The 13372-nt window shown below is 36.3% G+C and overlaps 1 protein-coding gene across 2 annotated transcripts in view; it reads right to left on the reverse strand.

The window, feature by feature from the left end:
* The window catches only part of TLK1 (tousled like kinase 1), a 147657-nt gene that overhangs the window by 83417 nt on the left and 50868 nt on the right, over nt 1-13372 (reverse strand). For both annotated transcript variants that reach the window (XM_030323584.1, XM_030323582.1), the window contains exon 3: nt 625-696. In XM_030323584.1, the coding sequence (XP_030179444.1) occupies nt 625-696 (72 nt within the window). The remainder of the gene's footprint in view (nt 1-624; nt 697-13372) is intronic.

The following is a 13372-nucleotide window of genomic DNA, read 5'->3' on the forward strand; positions in this document are numbered from 1 at the left end:
ACCCAAAGAACTTCCTATCTACATATGTCAAAAAAGATGCTATTAAGTACATCATGCCCATTGTTAACTATACCATGGATCCAAATGCCTACTTATAAAATCCCACGTATTTTCTTAGTGGGGTCAGTAAGTGGATGGGAGGGGAGAGGATTTTCCAGGTAGTTTTAAATATGAAAAGTGAAAAACAACAGCATGAAATTCCGCAAGAAATTTCCAAAAGAGAAAAAATATGTGTATCTACATCTCAGTACACAAACCCTTACTCAGAACCAAACTAAGAGGGGAGTATAACAAAAAACAGTGGAAAACTGTAGTACATAGTTCAAAAACCACTTTCATCTACTAGAATTATAAATGGCCAGTAACTGTCTTCCATTAAGAACACTTATAACACTAATGTATAAGTTCAGCTACATAACCAAAGAAACTATATTTTCTTACTAATGCCAAATAGTCTTCAGTCTGAATACTGTGCTTCATAAGGCAGAACAAAAATGCTCCCATCAGAAACTTTAGCATTAATGCTTATTAGCACAAAGATGGGGGGGTGGGGAACTATTAAAAGAAAAAAGGTGATTCCAGCTTTTACTTTAACAGCACCATATTTAAAATGAAGTTACTTACCTCAGATTCTTTGTCACTTAAAGATCCCAAGCTTCCAAAACTGTGATTAGAACTTTCATTATTTGTTGAGGCCTGTTAAAGATTTTTAAAAAGGTAAAAATTAGGAATAATTTTAAATGAAACATACTACAAAAGGTAAACTATCTTCATAAGTGAAAATAAAGTAGGATTCCTTTAAGCAAGGAAGTTAAATGAAGTAAAAATGAGAAGTATCAACTTCTTAACACTATAAATATCTTGGAAAGTTTTATCAAGTCAATAAAGATCTGTATTTCAGGAACTGACTTGTTTTAGCTGACTTTTTAGAATACCAAATTCAAAAACAAAGGAACTGGGCTATTACTAGGATAACAAGATCCCTAAAATTAGTACCCAACATATAAAAAATGATGCTTCCTTAAAAAAAAAAAAGTATTATTTGTGCTCCTTAATTCCCTTCACAGTCTCATCAAATTCCATTATATACCATCCACACCCCTTTGCCTTTTTTTATATAAAACAAACCAGGCAATCCCTGGGGTTTTGTTTGTTTCGGTTTAGTCTTTTAAGAAAACTTCTTCCCATCTTTACCATTTTAATTGCTTCAACCAAGAGTTTCTACATTTCCTTTAGTAATACTTTTTTAAGTTTATTTATTTTGAGAGAGTAGGGGAGGGGCAGGGAGAGAGGGAAAGAGAATCCCAAGCAGACTCCATGCTGTTAGCACATAGACCAATGCAAGCCTTGATCCCACAAACCATGACCTGATCGTGACCTGAGCCAAAGCTGGACGTTTAACCAACTGAGCCACGCAGGCACCCCTCCTTTATAATGTATTTTTAAAATTTTTTAAATGTTTATTTTTGAGAGAGACAGAGAGAGCGAGCGAGCAGGGAAGGGGCACAGAGGGAGACACAGAATCCAAAACAGGCTCCAGGCTTTGAGTTGTCAGCACAGAGCCCAACTCAGGGCTCGAATTCACAAACTGCAAGATCATGACCTGAGCTGAAGTCAGATGCTCAACCAACTGAGCCACACTGGCGCCCCTCCATTATAATATTTTTAAACAGTGACAGGATGACATTTGCTATGTTTCCAATATGTTTCTATGATGCTCATTATTTTGTAGACTTTTTTGGACCATCAGCTTTAGATCAGTGTCTTCCAGGAGTGTTCAGATCAGAGGATGACAGACTATGGCATATTTATCAAAGATGATGCATGAATAACCTATGTGTACAGGCAGGCCAGTTGATATCCCTGTTTTTCTCCAATTTGTTAAGAGTAGGAGCTAATCCTACTGTTAAAAGGTTGGAAGTTGGCCTACAATTACTCTTAGGCTAACTTCTAAACTGATGACTCTTGAGTCCTTGCATACATGTCTAGTACTATGCTGGACAATGTAAAGGCTGTTTTCAACACAAACCAGCAGTGAAAGTGATTAAGATTCAAGCATTATTTGGAAGAAGGTATAATTAGAGCAAGATTATTAAACACCATAAACAGCCATTAAGAAGTGATAAATTAGATTCAGAAACAATGGAGGCTGTACCAAGTTTTTGAATATCCCCAAATCCTCAGATAAAAATATAAACCCAAAACCCACAGACAACATTTACAACAAAACTGGCTGACAAGGAATCTCCATGAATTCCCCCAAAAGAGAAGGCAGGGACAAATCACCAATAACCACAGGAAATGCATCATAGGAGAGGAAGCAAAAGGAAACAATGACAGATCTGAGAAAAGAGACTCTGAAAACAGCAATTTAAGTACAATGGCTGTCATTGGAAGGGTTTCTGTCCTTTCCAACAGAGATTAAGTATGGGAGGACCATGGTGAAGTGTGAAGAAGTTGGAGCAATCTAGCCTCTAGCTACGAACTCTTAACACATCCCTCATAAGGGTATCACAATGAGGATAAACTACTGGGTGCAGAATCAAAATTGAGCACAAAAGGTACAATGAAGATAAAGGAAAGAGAATATTCAGATAAAAGTGAGGAAGGGAGCAAAGTCTAGAAATTTCAGAAAGCAGATGCCACACTTTTGAAGAGTGCCCAAAAACAATAGCAGAGAGAGCTCTGTAAGAAAAGCCATTCTAAACCACAAAAACGTAAACAACCGAAAATGATGTAGGTCAATAAGTTATCATAAGAAAAAGAATAAAAAGAAAAAGGAAACATGGGATAACATCCTGATAATAAAACCATACCAGGAATACATATCCACAAAAGAGTATGAAAACTATACCTACTATTTCAAAATGAGCTAAAAAACATTACAAAAATGACTCAAGACATGAAAGAACATAAAGCTGGTTTCAAAAATCTGAGATTTAAGATTAACAGAACTCAGGAAAATATCAGAAATAAGAAAAAAAAGTTTCAGAAATGAAGATTAAGCCTGAATGAATGTAAGAGAAAATACATACATGTAATGCTTCAAGAGAACTAGAAGGTAAAAAGGAGAAACATTTCTGAAATTCAAATGAAGGGATAAAAAGGACTGAGAAGGCAACAACTAATGAAGCAATAAAAATTCAACATTCAGGTAAAATAAGTCTTTAAAGAATAATACCAGAAGAAAACAAATAGTAAAAAGTATAATTCAAGAAAATCTCCTTGAAAATTAAAAAAAAAAAAAAAGGAAACTACCAACAGAAAAGCACACTGTACACCTAAGAATACCAACCCAGAAAGCCAATAACAAATTTTTCTAAGGAAACACTATATGCTAAAAGAAAATGGAGTAACATACTTAAGATATTCAAGAAAATATAAATGAAGAGTTTTATATTCAGTAAAATGGATTTTGGGGATGCGTGGGTGGCTCAGTGAATTAACATCTGATTCCTGATTTTGGCTCAGGTCATGATCTCACAGTTCATGAGTTTGAGCCCGTCATTGGGCTCTGTGCTGGCAGGGTGGAGCCTGCTTGGGATTTTCTCTCTCTCTCTGCCCCTCCCCTGCTCATGCTCTTTCTCTCTCTCTCTCTCAAAATAAATAAACTTAAATTTTTAAATTGATTTTTTTTTCAACGTTTATTTATTTTTGGGACAGAGAGAGACAGAGCATGAATGGGGGAGGGGCAGAGAGAGAGGGAGACACAGAATCGGAAACAGGCTCCAGGCTCTGAGCCATCAGCCCAGAGCCCGACGCGGGGCTCGAACTCACGGACCGCGAGATCGTGACCTGGCTGAAGTCAGACGCTTAACCGACTGCGCCACCCAGGCGCCCCTTAAATTGATTTTTAACACATAGAAGGCACTGATAAACTGTTATCAAAATGTCGGGAATCAATACTGCTCCCATGAGCCTTCCAAAAGAATCTAGAGAACAAGTATTAGATAACCAAAATGAACAGAATTTCAACCTAAAAACTAATGGCAAGCAACATTATTTACTTGTTGATAAAGATTAAATGAGAAGTACAAGGAAGAGAGCATAAAATATAATGGCTAAAGCATGTCAAGTTGTTAATAATAAAATACTGTTTTAAAATAGGAGATGGAAGAGTATGGAAAGCACAAGCAAAAATGGTAACGGTTTTTGGTAATCTCTTTGGTCACGATGATAATACAACTATTATTTTAAGACTGCTATGTGTAAGATATGGAAAGGAGTGAATAGCTATGTGACCTTCTAATTTTATCATCTGCTTTATGTCCTTGAGAACCACAACTTTTAGTACAGAAGAAAGAAAATAGAGATGTTAAGTAAAAACCTTGTAAGTTCCGATTTGAATTGGAAGTATAAATATAAATTCATAAGGTGTTTTTAACTTTTACAACAAACAACAAAAAAATATAATGGAGATTCTGTAACAAGTAATAGAGTATCTCATCATACCAACATTCCCGCAGATAACTATATATTCTGGAAAAAAAATAAAAAACAACTACCTGAAGGTATCTGAGGAACCAAAAGTAGGCAGAATCTGGATAGGATATAATATCTGGAAGAAAGGAATAGAACTGGGTGGGTTTCCTATTTCTACAGCTTTCACCTGAAGAAAGGTCCTAGTCTGAACAGCACAGAAGAGCTGGAACGTGGATCAAAATATGCAGTCTTACCGGCCTGAAAAACCAGAGGTTGGAGCTACTGCAACAGCTGGAAAGTGAGAGGGCATACGCTGGAGGAGAAATAACCACAAAACAGAATCCCATATTCTACATATTAACTTCTACCCATGTCTATGGCTGGTCACTAATATATACATGGGTGAAACAGACTCTAAGCAGTCCAAATAAGGCTACAACTAAACAGAATAGTCAGCCACTGTCTCCTGTGGGGAGAGACAGCCTGGAGTTTAGTCCAGCCAAAGTAATTGCTTGTTAACACAAATAATGACCAAAAAATCAACTTTCTCCAGAAGAAGACACCAAATCCCACAGTCACTATAATGTATCATTTATACTGTGAAGGATATAATACAAAATTCTTAAACATATAAAGAAACAAGAAAATGTGGTACATACTCAAGAGAAAAGACAATCAATAGAGACCAACCACAAGTAACCCAGATACTAAAATTAGCAACAATCTCAAAGCAGCTACTGTAAGTATGCTCAAGATGACAAAGGAAAATATGCTTGTTATAAATGAACAAATTAGAACTTTAAGCAGAGAAATATAAAAAAGAACCAAATGGAAATTCCATAACTGAAAAATTCACTCTCTAAAATAAAAAATTCCATGAATGGGCTTAATAGCAAAATGGAGAAAGTACTGAAAAGATAAAAAAATTACTCAAACTATAGAGAGAGAAAAATATAAAGAGTTGGCTCTTGGACACTGAAGCAGTCTAACAAAAATTTACTTGGAGTCATAGGAGAAGAAAAGGGGCAGAAAAAATATGTGAAGAACAGCCAGAAAATTCCAAAATTTGGTTAAAGACATAAATGTACAGATTGAAGCAGCTCACTGATTTCTCCAAACAGAAATACAAAGAAAACCATAACTATGTACATTATAGTCAAACTCCTGAAAACCAAAACTAAAGAAAAAAATCTTACCACAGTAAGATATCACCTCACACCTATTAGGATGGCTATTACCAAAAAGACAAGAAATAACATGTTGGCAAAGATGTGGAGAAAAGGGAACCCTTGGCCACTGTTGGTAGGAACATAAACTAGTACAATTCAGAACATTTCATCCTAAAGCAGCAGAATATACATTCTTCTCCAGTGCACATGGAATGTTCTCCACAACAGACCACATACTGGGACACAAATCATCTCTCAACAAGTACAGAAAGATCGAGATCATACTGTGCATATTTTCAGACCACAACACTATGAAATTCAAAATCAACCACAAGAAAAAATTTGGAAAGGTAACAAATACTTGGAGACTAAAGAACATCCTACTAAAGAATGAATGGGCGGGGCGCCTGGGTGGCTCAGTCATTGAGCGTCCAACTTCCGCTCAGGTCATGATCTCACACTCCGTGAGTTCGAGCCCCGCGTCGGGCTCTGTGCTGACAGCTCGGAGCCTGGAGCCTGCTTCAGATTCTGTGTCTCCCCCTCTCTCTGCCCCTCCCCTGCTCATGCTCTGTCTCAAAAATAAATTTAAAAAAACATTAAAAAAAAAAAAAGCATGAATGGGCTAATCAAGAAGTTAAAGAGGAAATTAAAAAGTTCATGGATGCCAATGAAAATGATAACACCACAACCCAAAACCTCTGGGACGCAGCCAAGGCGGTCATAAGAGGGAAATATATAGCAATCCAGGCCTTCCTAAAGAAGGAAGAAAGATCTCAGGTACACAACCTAACCTTATGCCTTAAAGAGCTGTAAAAAGAACAGCAAATAAAACTCAAAACCAGCAGAAGACAGGAAATAATAAAGATCAGAGTAGAAATTAATGCTATCGAAACCAAAAAACCCCAGTAGAACAGATCAATGAAACCAGAAGCTGGTTCTTTGAAAGAATTAACAAAATTGATAAACCACTGGCCAGTTTGATCAAAAAGAAAAAGGAAAGGACCCAAATAAATAAAATCAAGAATGAAAGAGGAGAGGAACATAAACTAGTACAGCCACTATGGAAAATAGTATGGAGTAAGGTAACTGGATGACTCAGTCAGTGGAGCATGCAGCTCAAGATCTCAGGGTTAAGAGTTCGAACGCTACACTGGGTACAGAGATTACTTAAATAAACTTAAGGAAAAAAAAGAGACAAGTATGGAGGTTTCTCAAAAATATTAAAAAATACAATTACCAGGGGCACCTGGATGGCTCAGTCAGTTAAGCTCCCAGCTCTTGATTTTGGCTCAGATCATGATCTTACAGTTCATGGGATTGAGCCCTATGTTGGGCTCTACACTGACAACACAGGGCATGCTTGGGATTCTCTCTCTCCTCTTCTCTCTCTGCCCCTCCCCTGTTCTCGCATCTGCCCACTCACTCTCTCTCTCTCAAAATAAATAAATAAACTTAAATATATATATATATATATATTATATATATATATATATATATATATAATTACCATACGATCCAGCAATTCCACTTCTGGGTATTCATCCAATGAAAATCAAACACTAATGCAAAAAGTTATCTGATCAGCAAAACTGAAAAGCAACCAACAGACTGAGAGAAGGTATTTGTAAATGACATGTAAGATAAAGGGTTAGTATCCAAATCTATAAAGAACTTATCAAATTCAACACCCAAAGAAAACAAATAATCCAGTGAAGAAATGGGCAAAAGACATGAATAGACACTTTTCCAAAGAAGACATCCAGATGGCTAACAGACACATGAAAAGATGCTCAACATCACTTATCATCAGGGAAACACCAAACAAAACTACAATGAGATACCACCTCACACCTGTCAGGATGGCTAACATTAACAACTCTGGCAACAACAGATGTTGGCAAGGATGCAGAGAAAGAGGAACCCTTTTGCACTGCTGGTGGGACTGCAAACCGATGCAGCCACTCTGGAAAAACAGTATGGAGGTTCCTCAAAAAATTAAAAATAGAGTTATTTTACAACCCAGCAATTGCACTACTAGGTATTTACCAAAGGATACAGGTGTGCTGTTTTGAAGGGGCACATGCACCCCAACGTTTATAGCAGTAATTCTGACAACAGCCAAAGTATGGAAAGAGCCCAAATGTCCATCGAATGATGAATGGATAAAGAAAATGTGACATATATACAATGGAATATTACTCAGTGACCAATTCTTGCCATTTGCAAGAATGGAATTAAAGTGTATTATGCTAATGTGTTATTTGTCAAAGAAAGACAAATATATGACTTCACTCATATATGGAATTTAAGATACAAAACAGATGAACATAAGGGAAGGGAAGCAAAAAATGTAAAATAGGGAGATAAACCATAAGAGACTCTTAAATTACACAGAATAAACTGAGGGTTGCTGGAGGGGTGTTGGGTGGAGGAATGGGCAAGGGGCATTAAGGAGGACACTTGTTGGGATTAGCACTGGATGTGACACATAGTGATCAATCACTAAATTCTATTCCTGAAGTCATTATTATTGAAACCATATTAACTAACTTGGATTTAAATTAAAAAAAAAAAAAAAGTGTGCTTGTGATGAGCACTTGGTGTTGTATGGAAGTGTTAAATCACCAAATTGTACACCTAAAACTAATATTAGACTGTATGCTAACTGGAATTTGAATAAAAACTTTAGTTAAAAAAAAAAAAAGAATTATCTGCACCCCATGCTCAGTACAGCATTATTTACAATAGCCAAGACATGGAAGCAACCAAAGTGTCCATCAATGGAAGACTGGATAAAGAAAATGTGGTGTATATATATACAAGGGAATATACTCAGCCATTAAAAAAAAGGAAAGAAATCTTGCCATTCACAACAACATGGATGGACCCTTCAGGGCATATGCTAAGTGAAATAAGTCAAAGGCAGACCAAAGTTTATGATCTCACTTATATGTGGAATTTTAAAAAATAAACAAAACCCCCTAAAACCCAAGCACACAGACACAGAGAATAGATTAGTGGTTCCCAGAGGCAGGGGATGGGGGTGGGTGAAATGGATAAACAAGTCAAAAGATACAAATTTCCAGTTATAAAACAAATAAGTGCTGGGATGAACAGTATGGGGACTATAGTTAATAATACTGTATTCCATATTTGAAAAATGCTAAGAGATTAATTCTAAAAAGTTCTCATCACCAAAAAAGAATTGTAACTGTGTGGTGATATTTTCACTAGATTTACCGTGATGATCATTTTGTGATACATACAAATATGATATATATTATATATATATATAATATATATACAAGTATGTTGTATGCATGAAACTAACATAATGTGATATGTCAATTACACCTCAATAAAAAATTAATCCACTAAAAATTTTTAAAAAGAAAAAAATCTTGGGGCACTGGCTGGCTCAGTTGGTGCAGTGTGCCACTCTTGATTTCAGGGTTGTGAGTTTGAGCCCCACATTAAGATGCAGAGATTACTTAAAAATAAAATCCTAAAATATATATATAAAGAGAAAGAAAAAAATGTTGAAAGCAGCCAGAGAAAGCTAACATATTGTATACATAAGGACAAAAAAAGGGTATGACTGACTACTATCTCGTCATCATAAATACTGCAAGCCAGATTTAATCTCTGGAAATGATGAGCCAGAACTATGGATTTAGGCACATCCGGCACACCTGAGGAATTAGAAGGTATTAAAAGCAAGTCTACACACTAACTGAAGAGACCCTTAGCCCTCTTTCCATGCTCAATTCTATAAAGTTAGCAACCAAACTTATACTCCACAGACAGAAGACTATAGACTTTCTCTCTAAAAAAACAGCATCTCAAGATATAAGACCTATAGATATGAAGAATTAAAAATCTCTCAGAAAAATGACCCAATCATGTCATCCTGCTACAAAACCTATCGGTCAATAAACCCTCCCTACTCATACAAAGCCCGAAAGTGTTTCACTGCCCGGGCGCCTGGGTGGCTTAGTCAGTTAAGCATCCAACTTTGACTCAGGTCATGATCTTGCAGTTCATGAGTTCCAGCCGCATGTGGGGCTCTGTGCTGACAGTTCAGAGCCTGGAGCCTGCTTCTGATTCTATGTCTCCTGCCTCTCTCTGCCCCTCCCCTATTCATGCTCTGTCTCTCTCTCAAAAATAAATAAACATTAAAAAATAAAATGTGCTTCAGTGTCTAAAGCATGTACATGAACAAAGCCCAGTATCACCAGATATGTGAAGAGATACAAACAAAAAATATAAAGAAACTGGTAAGAAATAAAGAAATAAACTTCACACAAAAATAATACCACTATTAAATATCCTAGGATAGCAAACTAAAAATGAAAAAAAAAAAAAAACAAAACCCTCCTGGCAAAAGAAAATACTATAGCTAAAAATGAAAGAAAAAAATGGATGGATTCAAAGACAAAGCTGAAGCAATCCTCCCAGAAAAAGACCAAAAAAATTCAAAGAAAAAAGAAAACTAGAGAATCTATCCAAGAGGTCCCGGTTCAAATGATGTGAGTTCCAGAAAAAAGGACAAGAAAATCAAGGAGCTGAAGTTATCAAAGAAATAATTCAAGAAATTTTTCTAGAACTGGAAAACACGAATTTCTGCATTGAAGGACATACTTTTGACCAAGCACCTGGCTCAAGGAAGAGCCACACCAAAACATATTGTAATAAAATATGTTAAATGCCAGGGATTAAAGACAAGATCCTAAAAGCGTTTAGGGGGAAATAAACAGGTTACTTACAAAGGATCAGGAATCAGAATGGCATTGGAATGCTCAGCAGTAACACTGGAAGCTAGAAGGCAATGGAACAATACCTTCAAAATTCTAATAAAATGATTTCCAACCTAGAATTCTACGTGCAAACAACCAAAGGGAAGAAGAGAATATGCAAGGTTTCAAAAATCTGCCTACTCATTTACCTTTCCTCAGGAAATAACTAGAGAATCTGTTCCACCAAAGCAAAGGAGTAAACCAAGAAAGATGAAGAGATTGCATACAGAAAGCAGAGCTCACAGGACAGACACAAATGGAATTCCCACGATGGTCAAGAAGGTAGATTCCAGGATGACAGGCATCCAGCAGGAAGAGAGAGCAACTATCTCAACAAAAGAGCTACAAAATTTCAGGGAGGATGTCTAAATAAAAAAATAATAACAAAAACTTGTATGTGAAAATAATGAGAGATCTGCACACCTCTGCTGGAGAGTATTTGGATGCTTCCACTAAATACTAAAAAACTAAAGATATAAATCAACTATTAACTCCGGTGAAAACAGAAAATTGTATAAAAGAAGAAATGTAATCATGGAGCCTTCACAGCTGTGAATAAAATTTACACAGTCATACTGTAAATAATGAAATAACAATCAATCCCAAAATTGCAGTACTGTCTATCTAAGTTAGGATGGAGTCAGGGAAATGTGAATATTTTTATAGAGGTAGAGGGTTGGGTCATTTAAAAGAGTTAATGCCTCATCTTCTATGATACGAAGTCAATAGGCATGCCTGGGTGGTTCAGTCTGTTAAAGCGTCCAACTCTTGATTTCCACTCAGGTCATGATCTCACCGTTTGTGAGATGGGGCTCCGCACTGGGTTCTGTGCTGTCAGGGCAGAGCCTGCGTGGGATTCTCTCTGCCCCTCCCCCGACTCATGCCTGCTCTCCCTCCCTCAAAATAGGTGAACACACACACACACACACACACACACACACACACACACACACAAAAGGAAAGTATTAAATACCTAAAACTGAAAAAGACAAAGAACCAAGAACAAAGAACCTATATTTATTATATAACCTTACTTAGAAATACAAATAAAACAAAACCTGCGATAAAAAGCTGTAAGATAAGGATCACTTCTGTGAAGAATGAATATAGGGTTGGAAGAACAGTACATAGTTCTACTACTTTTCATTACAGGTCGGGTAGAACAATTTGGCTTTGGCAACTCTGACCATGGATTACATGTCTTTCTCTTCTTGGTTTGTAGGAATTCTTCACATAATTCTCAGTATGAATCTTCTATGACTTGCCTCTTCACTCATCTTACTGGTGTCATTTGAACATAGTTACATTTATTAAATCTTTTCACTTTATGGTTAGTGCCTTTTGTGGTACACTTATGAAATCTGTCATTCTTATTAAATATTTATTGTTTTACCTTTCATATTTAGATTTTCAAGTCACCTATTACTGATTTTTGTATGATGGTAAGAGTTGAGGGTCAAGAATCATTTTTCTCCATATGTATATTCAACTGATCCATCATCTATTATAAAAGACTATCCCATGGGGCGCCTGGGTGGCGCAGTCGGTTAAGCGTCCAACTTCAGCCAGGTCACGATCTCGCGGTCCGTGAGTTCGAGCCCCGCTTCGGGCTCTGGGCTGATGGCTCAGAGCCTGGAGCCTGTTTCCGATTCTGTGTCTCCCTCTCTCTCTGCCCCTCCCCCATTCATGCTCTGTCTCTCTCTGTCCCAAAAATAAATAAACGTTGAAAAAAAAAATTAAAAAAAAAAAAAAAAAAAAAAAATTATCCCTTTCCCCACTGCACTGTGGAACTACCTTTATCATATATCTAGTTACTATATATAAATGGATCTGTTGCTGGACTCCATTCTGTTCCATTAGTCTATTTTTCTTTTCCCATGCTACTATCACAGTGACTTAATTCCACTCCTTGATATACACCTAAGAAAACTGAAGAAAACCTGTACCAGAGTTTTCAAAGCAGTTGTACCAGTGTTAATTCAAAGATTATTCACATCAAAAAATAGAAACAAGTCAAATATCCAACAACTGATGAATGGATAAACAAAACTTAATACATCAATGCAATGGAATATTTAGTCATAAAAAGGAATTAAGTACTAATATATGCTATAATATGCATGAACTGTGAAAACATTATGCTAGGTGAAAAAAAAACACACAGAAAATGGTACATATTGTATATTTCCCTTTATAGAAATATTCAGAATAGGCAAGTCCATAGAGACAGAAAGTAGACACAAAATGCTGTATTTGTATGAATCCATTTGTATGAAATGTTCAGAAGAGGCAAACCCATAGAGACCAGTAAGACTAATGGTTGCCAGGGGCTAAAGTGTAGGGTAGGAGAGCAGAATGGGGAACTGCCGCTAACGTGTAGGGGGTTTCTTTTTTGGGTGATAAAAATATTCTCGAATTAGAGAGTGGTGATAGCCACATAATTGTGATATACTGAAATCCCCTGAAATGTACACTTTAAAATGGGCCAATATTATGGTATGTGAATTATATCTCAATACAAAAAGATTTTATAAAAGTTTCAAATTATTGAGGAGAAAGGAACACAGAAGGAGGAAGAAAGCTTGGTAAAACCTAGTATATAATCACTTATATACTCAGATACATAGTTATACACACATGGCAAGCACACACTCAGACTTTCAAAGCCTTCAAAGCAGATTTGGTGGGGCAAACACTCATGAGGTATTTTTTAAAATATAAAAACAACACAGGCACATGGAAAAAAATTTCATTACTGAAACATAAATTTCTCCCTCCCATGCTAGTCCCAATATTGAGGCAACCATTTTTTTAAAAACTATTTTTAATGTAATTTTTGAATAAGCAATACAAACAGGCTAGTTTACTTTCTTATTATCTTTCTAGAGGTTATCTGTCTACACTAACAAATCAAACATACAAACTTGGTTCCTTCTTTCTCATACAAAAAATAACATTATGCAGACTATCCTGCACTTCTTTCTT

The sequence above is a fragment of the Lynx canadensis genome, chromosome C1 (genome assembly GCF_007474595.2).
Source record: "Lynx canadensis isolate LIC74 chromosome C1, mLynCan4.pri.v2, whole genome shotgun sequence".
In the NCBI taxonomy this organism is placed as follows: Eukaryota; Metazoa; Chordata; class Mammalia; order Carnivora; family Felidae; genus Lynx; species Lynx canadensis.